The 14,202-nt window shown below is 38.1% G+C and overlaps 1 protein-coding gene across 2 annotated transcripts in view; it reads left to right on the forward strand.

The window, feature by feature from the left end:
• The window catches only part of DCLK2 (doublecortin like kinase 2), a 224,841-nt gene that overhangs the window by 180,743 nt on the left and 29,896 nt on the right, over window positions 1-14,202 (forward strand). For both annotated transcript variants that reach the window (XM_069105496.1, XM_069105495.1), the window contains 3 exons: window positions 3,566-3,623; window positions 11,282-11,401; window positions 12,175-12,321. In XM_069105496.1, the coding sequence (XP_068961597.1) occupies window positions 3,566-3,623; window positions 11,282-11,401; window positions 12,175-12,321 (325 nt within the window). The remainder of the gene's footprint in view (window positions 1-3,565; window positions 3,624-11,281; window positions 11,402-12,174; window positions 12,322-14,202) is intronic.

Here is a 14,202-nt window from a genome sequence, read left to right on the forward strand (position 1 = left end):
ACAGATCTAATAGTGGTATTTCTGGGTCAGAGGGTATATATAGAGTTTTATAATTCTTTCAGCATAATTCCAGATTGCTTTCCAGTATGGCTGGATCAGTTTACAGCTCCAGCAACAGTGTATTAGTGTCCCAATTTCTCTACATCCCTTCCAATGTTGGTCATTTTCCTCTTCTATCATTTTAGTCAGTCTAATAGGTGTGAGATGATATCTCAAAGTTGTTTTAATTTGCATCTTTCTCATCAATAATGATTTAGAGCATTTTTTTCATATGACTATAGATTTGATTTCTTCTGAAAACTGCCTGCTCATATCCGTTGACCATTTATCAATTGGGGAATGACGTAAAGTATTAAAAACTTGACAAAGTTCTCTATTTATTTGAGATTTAAGGCCTTTGTCTAAGAAACTGTCTTTAAATTCCTTCCCCCCCCCAATTTTCTTCTTTCCTCCTAATCTTGGATATATTGGTTTAATTTATACAAAAACCTTTTAATTTAATGTAAACAAAATTATCCATTTTATATCTCTTGTTTATTCACAAATTCTTTTCATATCCATAAAATCTGATAGGTAATATGTTCCATGTTCTTCTGATTTATTTATGGTATCTCCTTCTCTGTCTAGATCATATATTCGTTTTGCCTTTATCTTGATAAATGGTGTAGATATTGTTTCTGCCAGTTTTCCAGCTTTCCCAACAATTTTTATTAGTGAATTCTTATCCTGAAAGCTTAAATCTTTATGCTTATCAAGCACAAGGTTAATATAATAATTTACCACTGTGTGTTGTATATCTACTCTTTTCTACTGTAAATATTTTCTGAACAACTTTAATGGCTCCTTATTAATTGAGTATGTACCATGTATTGTAGTGGTTTATCTAAACTTTTTTATTTGTCCTTGAACCTCCCATGACTCTCCCTTCCTTCACCCTTTCAAGCAGAAATCTTTGCCTCATATTTACCTGAAGAAAATCAAGGTTATTTGCTGATGAGAGTTCTCTCTTATCCTCTCCTACTCATCTCACAATATGCAGATGCCTTCTGCCTCTATCTTCTCCTTTACTTGTCTCACATAAACAGGTGGCCTTTCTCCTTGCCAAGGCTTTTACATACAGAAGCAATTCCATTCAATCCCATCATCTCCAGCAGATTGAATATTACCATCCCTCCTTTTTCACAAAGCTTCTATTTTTCCCTATTTTTCAAGAACCTTCTCCTTGGTACTTTCTTCTTTACAGGTCCTCAGGGCACTACCTTCTCTTGGTTTTTCTCCTACCTCTCTGAATTCTCCTCAGCCTCTTTTGCTGGACCTTTATCCATTTCATGCCGGCTAACCATAGGTGTTCCCTGAGGCTCTGTTCTGAGCCCTCATCTCACATACTTGGTGACCTCATCAGCCTCCATGGATTCAATTAACATCTTTAGGCTGATGATTCCCAGATCTACTTACCTCATCCTTAAACTGAGACTCAAATTTCCAATTCAGACTGGATGTCCCATAGACATCTGAAACTCAGCATGTCCAAAACTGAACTCATTATTTCCCCCACCAAAATCCTCCATTGCCTGTTACTGTTGAGGGCACTACCATCCTCCCAGTCACTTAGGTTCTTAACCTAGCTGTCATCCTTGACTCCTCACTCTCACCTCCCCCAAATCCATCTTGTTGATAAGCCCTGTCAATCTTCCCTTTGTAGCATCTCTCTTAGATCACTCCTTCCTTCCTCTGATATCGCTTCCACCCTGGTGCTGCCCCTCATTACCTCACACTTGGATTATTACAGTAGCCTGCTGGTTGGTCACCCTGCCTTGAGTGCCTGCCATCTCTGCAGTCCATCCTCCACTCCGCCACCAAAATGTTCTCCCTAAAGGGCAGGTCTGACCATGTCCCCCCTTTTTCCCAGCCCCATTCAGTAAACTCCAGTGGTTCCTTGTCACCTCCAGGATCAATCATAAAGTCTGCTGGGATTCAAAGCCCCCTCCAACTTTTCCATTCTTCTCACGCTTTACTACTCACTGCTCCTAAAGCACACACTCTGTTATCCAGTGACACTGACCTCATTGCTGTTCTTCACATAAGGCATACCATCTCCCACCTGGGATTGTCTCCCATGTCTGGAATTCTCACCTGGAATTCTCTACACTTCCCTAGTTTCCTTAAAGTCTCAATTAAAATCCCAATTTCTGCAAGAAACCTTTCCTAATTCCTCTCAATGCTAGTATATTACCTTTAATAGTATCTCCAATTTTTCCTGTCTGTATCTTGTTTGTACAGTTATTTATATGTTGTCTCCCCCATTAGACTTATTAGAACAGCGACTGTTTATTGCCTTTCTTTGTAACCTCTGTTGTTAGCACTGTGACTGGCTATATATATAAAAATACATATATATATATATATATATATATATATATATATGGGCTCAGTGAATTCTTCTTGACTGAATGGTAAGAGCCATCATGATCCTGGTAGCGGGCCTGATGTGATGGTATCAAAAAAATGATGATACGTGTTTTCCATTTGTTTAGCCTAGATTACTGTGCAAAATTTTTGCCGAACTTGGCTGGGCCAGTGCATTCTTTGGTTTGGAAGCCACTTTCTGTGGTGCTTATCTTAACTCAGTCCTACTCATCCCTCTCCATTCATGCCCATGTGTTTCTCTAAATCATCCGTGGAGCCTTCCACCTGTGCTAGAAGCTTTTCTCTGGTTCTTTTAATATTCCATGGGTTCAGGTGTAGGTCTGCTTCCCAGGGTGAGCAGGGAGAAAGGGAAAGATCCTCTATGTCCTAAAATATTCACAGCAGCTCTATTTGTGGTGGCCAAGAACTGGGAATTGAGGGGATGTCCATCAGTTGGGGAGTGGCTGAACAGGTTGTGGTAGATGGTTGTGATGGAACACTATTGTGCTATAAGAAATGAGGAGCAGGGTGATTTTAGATAAACATGGAAAGATTTGCATGAAATAATGTAGGGTGAAGTGAGCAGAAGCAAGAGAATGTTGTATATAGTGACAGTAATATTGTTAGAAGAATAGCTGTGAATGGCCAAGTATTATAAATATTCAAATCAATTAAGAAAGAAGATGCTATCTACCTCCAGAGAAAGAACTGATAAATAGAAGTGTGTATATTATGGTTGTACACACACACACACACACACACACACACACACACATGGCTATATATATGTATATGGATCTCTCAGTGTGTATTTCTGTATATATATATATGTGTGTGTGTGTATACATACATACATACATACATATGTTAAATGGTAGCATTCTCTAATGGAGGTGGGGAGGGAGGGAGACTGTTCAGAACTTAAAATTTAAATTAAAAAAATTAAATTTTTAAAAAGTGTCCTTCCTGGGTTATCTGTTACTCCCATTCTCATTATACTAAGTTCTTTTCAAAAATTTCTATGCTGCTTCTCACAAGAATATCTACTGTGTAGACAGCATGCCAATTTTTTTCTCCATACCTTGTGATCAAGTAAATACTGAGGTGGGATTTTATGGTCTGTCTGTTAAATAATAGTTGTCTTCTCATCTTTCTATAGGTCTACTGGAAAGGAGTTTGCCCTAAAAATTATAGATAAAACCAAGTGCTGTGGAAAGGTAGAGTATCTATAATTCCCTACAAATAAGTGTGTCATCCCCCCTCTTGTGTATATGTTCATGCATTATGGTTTTCTTTTAAATGGTCGAATATTTTGGGAACTGGGTATGATGTTTAAAAATATGTAGAACCATAGTTTTGGTGGAATGTTGAAAATCTGACTGGGTCAAGGGCTTGACTCTTTCAGATTTGTGTTTCCTGTGTTTCATCCACGGTGTCTCGTCTCTTAGGTAGCTTCCTGTGATATTAAGCTCCTAGCTTAAACAAAAAGAGCAGTTTTCAAAAGGTAAAGGGCCCTTTTCAGCTCTATTCTGGTACTCTATTCTGGATGAGAAGAAATCAAGTAATGTTATTTTTATTTTAAAAATTAATTATTATATTTTGCTTTGTTTCCAGTACATGCTTTCTAGAAGACACCCAAACTACTCTCTATATTTCCTGAAACCAGTTGAGCAAAAACACCTAATAAAGTGACTTCTACTGCTGTTATGCTGTTGCTTTTTCATTCAGTCAGCAAACATTTATTAAAAGCACCGACTGAAGATACAAAGGAAAAACAAAGACAGGCCTTAACTTCAGTGAGCTTACATTTTCACAGAAGAGATGACTTGTATATAAATACCATAGGTGCACACAAGATCCATAGAAAATAGATGGAATGTAAACGTAGAGTTGGGAAGCTACTAGCAGCGGGGATGGGGGAGAGGGCAGTAAAAGCTTTTTGCTGAGGTTGCACTTGAGCTGAGGTTTGAAAAAAGCCAGGAATTCTAAGAACTGAAGATGAGAAGGAGGACAAGGTGGGGGGCGGGGGGGGAAGGAAACAAGCCTGCATGATTGCTGTGTGTCAGATGCTGTGCTAAGTATTTTACAAATATCTCATTTGCCTCACAACAACCCTGTGAAAGTGGGTGCTGTTGTTATCTACATTTTACAGATGAATGAGGAACCTGGGGCAGAGGTTAAGAGCCTCGTTCAAGATCGCACAATCAGTGCGTACTTTGGTCTGGTTTTGAACTCAGGTCTTCCTGACTTGAGGCGCAAAGCTCTATCTGCTACCCCATGCTCAGTGTAAGCACGTGGAGAGAAGAGATGGAGAATTGTGTGTGAGGGACAACAAGTAGAACTGTATGGCTGGACAAAAACAAATAAATATGCAAGGGAGTAATGAAGATTGTGAAAATAGTAATAGACTTAGGTTTTGAAGGGCTATAAATGACAAAAAGGAGATGTGTTTTTGTTTTTTATTTGTATTTTTGTTTTCACGAGTTGTAATAGGAAGCCACTGTAACTTTCTGAGTGTGGTGGGAGGAGGGGTGATGTGATCAGATCTGTTCTTGAGGAAAGCTACTTTGGAAGGGATTGGAGTAAGAAAGACATGAGGCAGGGAGATCATCAGAAGACTCTTGCCATAAATAGGGTGGGAGAGGCCATCAGGGCCTCAATTCAGGTGAATGGAGAGATGTAAATGTGTAGAAGCTGGACTATGGAGGAACAAGATAGGGCAATGGATTGGATATGTTGTGGGAGTGAGAGTGAGGAGTGGAGGAAAACATCGAAATTAAAAACCTGAGTGATTCGACAGTAATGGGGGAGAGGGGATAGAAGCAAAAGGCAAAGGACATTTGTCACTTAGGGGCCAATGATATGGTGGATGCCAGGAAGTTGGCTTTGGGTTCTCTCATGAGGAATCAAACAGGAGTGCTTATGTTGTTATTCTCCATCCATGCCCCACCCTCCACCCCATGTGTAGACTACTGGAATTCCTTGGGGAAGGCAGAAGAATTTTCTAATGCTCTTGATATTTGTAAGGTTGTTTTCAGTCATGTCCAACTCTCCATGACCCCATTTGGGGTTTTCTTGGCAAAGATAATGGAGTGATTTGCCATTTCCTTCTCCAGCTCACTTCACAGTTAAGGAAACTGAGGTAAATGGGATAAATTGAATTCCCCAGAGTCACACTAAGTAAGGGTCAGAGGCTGGATTTGATCTCATAAAGATGAATCTTCCTGATTTCATTCCCAACACTCTATCCACTGAGCCACCTAGCTGCCCAAACTCTTAATAAGGCCTCACTTAATAATATAGCTTTGTCTAAACCTATGTATATGTGTATGTCTTCTGTAATGTGCAATATCAGTTCACCTACATTCCTAGACTGAAGAAGGATGTTACAGTTGGTGTTGCAAAATTCTAAGGATCAGTAGCATATACTTATACATATAATAAGGAAGAGTATTGAACTACAAAGACAAGAGAGGAAAGCATTGTAAACAGTTTTGTTAACCCCAGTTTTGTTTGATGGGAAAAGAGGGAGTCAGGAAGTTATGACAATTTTTCTGCGTATGAATGAGGGCCATGTTGATAGTAGATAACATGACTGGTGGATCTGGTCAGTACAGTGGTGTGACTTCTTCTAGTTGCTCAAGAATAGGAATGAAAAGGCATCTTTTGGGGTTGCACATTGGCCCAGTTGGTGGGCAGGAGAAGGAGTCAAGGGTGGTGGTTGGTATATAGTTCTTTGGTGTCAAATGGAGTCAACACTGTGAAGAGAAGTAAGTGGAGGCAGAGGAGAAGAGGGACAAATAAGGAGAATCTATTTAACTTTTTGGAAGATAAATTTTGCAGAGTTGAATTAAAAATTTTCCTCTCCTTTTTTAAAAAGTTAAGCATTTGCTGACTAAAAGTAATTAAATGCATAACAGTACAATTTCAGCAACCATAGGCATGTTTTTACAATTGCAAGACTTTTACTTGTAAACCTTTCCTCTAAACCCTCAAATAGGTGCTTAAAATGTAGAGGTCACTTTGAAAACTTAGCTCTTTTTCTCTGATGTTTCAACATAGTCTTTTAAAAAAAAACCCTAATAACATGATCTTCAATTTTGTTTGCCCTGATTTTTCTCCCTTTTGCTACACAAAACCCCAAGACTTAATTTACTTGGTTTTCCAAAGTTAATGGTTGTGGGCATTGGAGATGTGTGGCACCACTTTTATTGTTCCTCCCCTGTGAACTGAGATGTTGGAAGTGACAGTGACTTCTTTTCCATTGTGTTTAGGTTATATTAGGAGCCCTGCCAGCAAGCATTCTTTGCATCAGTTCTTTTTAATATACTCTAAAGAGGGAGCCCAAATTCAGTGAGCAGCAAGGGTTAACCAGTCAGGGACTCAGAGCAAGAATAGATTTGCTTTTCCTTGGCAGCATTATCCTAAAGCAGGGATCACTCCCTCTCACTCAGGTTTTACACACACACACACACACACACACACACACACACACACACACACTCCATTGTCAAAGATGATCCTGTGTTCTCTTCACACACATCAGTTTTCTTTGGCCCCCTCTGCTTTTGTGCAGCAAAACAAGGCCTTTGGAATAGGTTCACAGCTATTCAGTATTCATACCGATGGATATCTGAGTCACGTAAACTTAGAAGGGTAGAAAATGAAAATGATCTAAATGGCATTCAGAAATTCGCAAATGATTATGCACTTTTACCAAACAGTTTCCTTTGTGGAAAATTTAATTTAGAGAGTATATTGTATATTAGAAACATAGCTCATACACTGCTGTGTATGAGGTTGGAAGATAATATTGATAAGGATGTTTGGATATTGTTACTTTCAGAATTCTGTTTTCTGATAATGTTGCTTAAAAAAAATTGAAATACACATCAGTTGTAAGGGTCTGACTCTTTAGAAGCATTCTTAGGGAAAATATTAGGCTATGATGGGGAAAAATAACCCTCATATTCCCCAGAACATTGACCATGCAGAGGTTCTAAACCCTTGAAAAGCGACATGTAGTAAATTGCATGAGTGTGAATGCAATATTTCAGGAAAAGGGCCTCATCTGCAAAACATCACATGTCTGGTGGCCCTGAGAGAAGCTCTACTGGACATTTCAGAGCATTTTCCATTGGGCCTTTATTGGGGGGAGGGGACTGGTAACCGCAATTCTCCTACTGTGTTCTATCATGTCGGAGTTGGAAGAAGATATCACAGGTCAGGTAGTCCTTCCCCCTCTACAACTTTCCCAAGAGCTAGTCACCCAGCCTTTGCCTGGTAATCTCTCCTGAGGCAGCTTATTCCACTTTGGGATATCTTAACCCTAATTTTCATCAGAAATTCTTTCACTTGCCTCATCTAGGTCACTCTAAATGGGGATTTACATTCTGAATATGGACAGTATAGAAATTTGCCTATAGATCATTATAATTTTAAAGGAAACTTGGAAGTACTGCAGGGCTGGTTTAGCTTTGAATGATGGTTCTCCACCACACATTTGGTTTTCATGGTTTGGACTGGTAATAAATACCACCATCATCTCAGTTATTTGTTTCATAGAGACCAAAATGAATTTATTCATCTTAATCCCATTGTACAATCAAGTGCATCCAGCTTTTAATTTCTCAAGGTAGAAAATAGGCATTTCAAAAGAGATGGGTGAAAGAGAATGCATATTTTGAAACTAGGTGCTTCAGTATATAGAAATGGCCAAGCCTTCCTTCCCTTCATCTCTCATGAAAAAGAGAAGCTGGCCACACAACTGCTTCCTTATAGGAATGTCTAAGAGATTCTGCAGCTGCCTCTAAGTGATGTATTGCCTAGAATTGCTGGATCTGTCTGATTCAGAAATAGGAAAAAATCCCTTTCTTTCCAGAAACCCTCTAAGAGGAGTTCTTAGGCCTAACGGGGTCTCTAAGATGTCAGCTTCATCAGTTGGATGACAATTGGCTTAGGTTATGGGAAATTAGAGGGGGAGGAAGAGGAGAAGACTAAGGAACCTCCCATGATAGTCACTGAAAATATAATAGACTTTCTTCTGACTTGGAGAGATTGGCATGGTTTTAGCGGAAGGCTAGTGGGTAAGATGGTTTTCTCAACCCCACAATAACATAATTTTTACTTAAAAATTTTTCAAGCAGTCAAATGTGTTTAACTTTACAACTATCATTTTCTTTTTGAGAAATGCAACTGAATTTCATCCATATAACTTCACAAACCATGTTCTCAGTGATGTGCTGGTAAATGTTTAACAACCAGCCATCTGGAAAAAAAGTAATGCACATAAAACACACTTTTAAGTTTAATCTGCATTATTAACATTTTCTTATTCATTTAAGTCTAGAAAATCAAGAAAATAAATTAAGCCAACATTTTGTAGCATTTTGGAATTTCAAAGGTACGAATGGCTCACGTTGCAAATTTAACAATCAGCCCTCTTGGACTGACTCTAACACACCCCTGCATGTTCTCATCATATCAATAGTAACATTAGTTGGGTAGCTGTTTTGTATTAGGAATGTTTTTCCCCTCCAAAACAGAGCAAAATACAACAAAGCAAGACAATTTCTCTTAGTGGTAACCAATACTGTTTGGAGGTCTGGACTCATGATTTCATCACTATGGGGAATCTCTCAGTATAGAAATTCTGCAACAATGCAGATCTCAACAGTGCCCATGTAATTTTTAGTCTTAACACAGAGACAAGAGACTTAACAAAGTACGCAGCTATTAAGTGACAGAGGAAAAAATTTAACTTAGTTCTTTCACATCTCCTCAGTTCTATCCAGTGTTCTGTGTTTCATCTTAGAGCCATTAGCTATTCATTCATTCATTTATTTTTGGATGAGTGGTCTAGGACAGTTAATATGACTAATAGATCACAAATATGTGTGGGTGTATATAACACTACACAGTATACAGTATATATATATATATATATACAGTGTGTATAATACATATGGTGTGTATATATGGTATGTATAATGTGTGTATGTACATGTATATATAAATTTATGCACTTTAATATATGTGCATGTGTTTATATTTATGTATACAAATATGTATATATTTATATGTACACAGATATATATGTGTGTGAAGAAATTGTGTTACAATATTGTTTTTCTATAGTGCTGATCTAACATGGGTCACATTAACCCTCATAGATAATCCATTGGTGGGTGCTTTAGTTTGTTTTTTTTTTATGTCAAAATAAAGCTAAAATTAAGATGAGTCTTTATGGTACTATATGTTTCCAGATTTATATGCTCTGAGATAATAAAGAACATTTATTTGTGGAATGAATTAAGGAGTAATAGTTAAAGAATCTATCTTTCTCTTTAATTACAGCATGAAATTCAAACTGAGATTAGCAACAGCTTAAAATCTAGTAACATCATCAAGGCTATTAATTGCATTCAAAATATCAAATTGATTAAAATTAAAGTGTTCTGCATTCTGATTTGCTTGGTCTTTTCTTCCCCCTTTGTGGCTTAATAAAATCATCTTGTTATTATCAATTCTGAAAAAGCTAAGGTTAAAACATAGTAAGGCTTGTCAGGACCATATATGAGAAGATCGTCTCTATGAAAGCATCATGTCATTGTATCACTTTCTCCCCAAGTGGACAACTCTATGAATCATAATTCCTTTAGGCTCATAAAGTGGTGTTAATCACAGCTGTAATAGCAGCTAAGGGAAGTTAGCTTATCTTCAAAATAATTGTTGTATTCATTATTGGTAGAATCTAGGCTACTAAGTTACAGGATAGGGCTTAGAGCTAGCATCTAATAAATATTTGCATTTAAAATCTAACCCCTGACTATAAGACAATAAGAATTCTGCTCTTGATATACCAAAATGTCTATACTGATTCATCAGTGGATGAGTTAAGTTGTTTCACTCCTATTCTCTTGGCCTCTCCCTCTGGTAACCCATATACATTTTTTAAGATAACTGATTAGTTCCTAATTTGAACCATATCACTCCCTTTCTCAAGAACCTTCATTAGCTTCACATTTCCTCTGAGAAAAAATGCCAAGGCCTTGGATTGTCATTGAGAGCCCTTCCTCTACATTGTGGCCAAACAGGCCTCCTTGCAGTTTCCCCAATTTAACACTCCATCTTCCACTTTCATGCCTTTGAATAGGCTGTCCCCTGTGAATGGAATTGTGCCTTCTTTGCTGCCATTTCTTATTAGCTTCCTTCAAGCACTCCTGTAGGTCACTCTCCTCTCAAATTAAAATTCATATCCTTCTCTATGTGTGGATTGTATCCCTCCCCCAGTAGATCATAATCTCTTTGAGGACAGGCACTATTTTCTGTCCTTACATCCCTTGCTCATAACTGTGCCTTGCACATGGTGTATGATGTTAATAAATGTTAATAAATTCCTTTTGGAATAGATTGGCTTACATGGAACAGCAAAACTTGTTAAGATAAATGGTCCAGAGGCGGCTAGGTGGTGCAATGAGTAGAGGACTGGCCTTAGAGTCAGGAAGACCTGAGTTCAAATCTGGCCTCAGACACTTAACACTTATTAGCCATGTGAGCTTGGGCAAGTCACTTAACCCCAATTGCCCTGCCTTCCCCTCCAAAAAAAAAAAAAAAAAAGATAAATGGTCGATTTGGTAACAGACCACTAACTTGAGGTCCTTAGCGTTGTTCTCCAACCAACTGAGCTGAAGGACAGAATCCACAAAAGAAGGCTGTCTATAATGGCTGTTGGTTGGCATTTTTATCCACAAAGGACAAAATTAGATGCCATTTATAAAGTATATTGTAAGCTTTAAAGTGTTACAGATACTAGCTGTTATTAAGTAGAGGAGAGACAGCTGCTTTCTAAATCAGTTTCTCTCTCATTTCATAGGAACACCTGATTGAGAATGAAGTGTCAATACTGCGCAGAGTTAAACATCCAAATATAATCATGCTGATTGAGGAAATGGATACTGCTACCGAGCTTTTTTTGGTGATGGAATTAGTTAAGGTAAGAAGGCTTAGAATTTTTCTTTGATGATTTTCAGTACTGACTTCAGTGTTAAGTTTTTTTTTTCTTTAAGTTGAATCAGAAAAGTACTTCACTAGCATGTAACTATTGCTTTCTTCAGTTATAGGTTTAACTGTGTCATTCACCAGCTCAAAAATCAGCTATGGTTCCCTATTTCCTCTAGGAGTAAAAAACAAAAAGACTTCTACAAGCTGAAGCCTTCTGACCTACCTAGCCTTATTTCATGTTATTCTTTATGTTCCTGCAAAATCAGACTATTAAATACTCTCCCAACTTGAAATCTGTCTTTCACCTCTTCTTTTATCTTTAGGCATATGCTGAGACTGTCCCCTATGCACTTATATCCCCATTAGAGCCCTCTTCTTTCCAGCCTCTACTGAGGTACTCCCTCTTCTGTAAAACCCTCTCTGACCGCCATCTTGAAAGTGCGTATTCTCTCTCTCTCTGCAAATTTTCCTCAAATATTTTGGATCCCTAAGTGATCACATTCTTTCTTGTATTATATTTATCTTAGTTCCTGTCCTCAAGGAGCTTACATTCTATACCTTTAAAAAATCTTCATATCTCCAATACCTAATTCAGAGTTATGAACATAGTAGCTAACTTAATAAATATTTGTTGAAGTATCCACATTAATTCTGATTTTCCATGAAAATTATAATGGAATAGCTGTGCTCTGATATAAAAGGCTGATAGCTATTCATTATACATAGAAGTAATTGCTTGTTGACATTCTGTGGTATTTGCTTTAGGGTGGCGATCTCTTTGATGCGATTACTTCCTCAACCAAGTACACAGAGCGAGATGGAAGTGCAATGGTGTACAACCTAGCCAGTGCCCTGAAGTATCTTCATGGTCTCAATATCGTGCACAGAGACATCAAGCCCGAGAACCTTTTGGTAAGTCAGCAGGATGGTGGGAGAGATCCCCTAACCACTTGAGCTTACATTTTTCCTCCAAAATGATTAGGATCATATGTTAAAAACCACTCTGCTAGTCATGGTAGAGAGTGCTGGGAGAGCATGTATTTTGAGTATCAGCAGGCTTGAAATAAATCAATTGCCCTAAAATATTGATAGGCAGCTGAATTGATGTTGCTTAATATTTGCCAGGAAGTGGAACCCTTGCTTATTTACATTTTGATCATAGGATCAAAGATTTAGAGTTAGATTAAGCCTGGAAGAGACCATCTAATCTGACCTCTTAGTGAGGGCACTAAGGATGAGAGAAGTTGATTGATTTGCCTAAGGTGTAACAGGAAGGAGTGTCGGGGCTAGAATTTAAGCTGAGAGTCTGTACCATGCTGCCCCGAGCAGCACGTTTATCCTTCCTTTTTAAAGAGGACCAGTGAAATCATGGGGATAATGTCTTGACTTGGCCTTGAATTGAATTTAAGGGAAACAAAGTGGCACAACATTGTCAGCCTCACTCAGGATGCCTGGCAATGACCCAGGATGCAGCAGATGACCTTGACATCTTCATGGTTGACCAACCTGTCCCTAGCATGGTATTGTAAATTTGATCATCTGTTCTAATCACCTTGTTTTGCAGATGAGGAAACTGAAGCCTTGAAAAGTGAAGTGATTTGTCCAAGGTCATACAACTAATTAATGACAGAACTGAAAATAAAACCTAGGTCTGAATGCTAGCTCAGTGTTCTATGATGCAACTTTTTGTGAAAATGCGTATGAAGGAATTTAAAGACAAGACATTCTCAGTGGCCCTTTGGTAGATTAAAGTATCATTTTTTACCTCCCTCCACCCCAATAATACCATTTGATGGCTTCTTATTGTCTTCATTTTAAATGATGTGAGTTTTTCTTTCCTTCCTGTCCTTTCCCCTGAAGGAATTATATTTCATTACTACGTCTTCCCATTAGGGAAATAAATATCTCCTGCCCTGTAATGTGATATGTATCATAGACTCTGTTTTATGAACTCTAAGATGGAACTGAAGACAGGATTGCAATCGCTATCTCCCAGGCAGAGGTGGGGATACTGTCTTCACAATTCAAAACAGGTGTCCTCATAGCATTAATCAGGACCTGGCTGCTTCTGGTGAAAATTTCTTTTTCGGTTACCATGAACCAGTTATACTGCAAGAGAAACAGGGAAATTATACAAAAATGATTATGTGCATTTTAACCAGCTCTTCTTACATGAAATCATAAGACTGGTCCAGAAACAAAAACCAAACATTCCTCTCCTTCACTTCTTCAGCCTGCATCCAGTTGAATTCAATTCAAGAAAACATTTAATGAGCAGTTACTATATGCAAGGAAGGCATTGTGCTAAGCATTGAGAATATGAAGGCAAAAATAATATCGTGCATTTTCTCAAGGAACTAATATAAGTAAGTGTGAATATGTATAAAGTAAAAGAAAAAGCTTTCAAGCATATGCAAAATGATTTTTAGAAGTGGTCACTGGTTATTTCACAGACACTACAGATGGAAAAATAAGAGAGAGATTTTCAGGGCTCCAAAAGGGAGTAGTTGATCTAAGGTCTATGGGGCTTAATTGTGGCATTGGTTCAGGCATGGTTGGATTGTGGCATTGAGGAAGTGGGGAATTTCCCATAGTGAATCCCTTTGTTCTTGTGCTCTGATGCGTGCACGTCAGTCTCTCTCTCATAGCTCCTTATTATGATAATGTCTCTGTCTTGTCCTTCTGGTACTTTCTTGCTCATTGACATGTATAGATTCTTAATTGTGTGAAAAGCATTAAAATCAGAGTTGAAATTTTTGCACATGACTCATCATTTGCTTAAACAGCTCTAGG

The sequence above is a fragment of the Petaurus breviceps genome, unplaced genomic scaffold (assembly GCF_028583685.1).
Source record: "Petaurus breviceps papuanus isolate PSGF00001 unplaced genomic scaffold, PetGlider_PUasm1.0 76, whole genome shotgun sequence".
Taxonomy (NCBI): domain Eukaryota; kingdom Metazoa; phylum Chordata; class Mammalia; order Diprotodontia; family Petauridae; genus Petaurus; species Petaurus breviceps.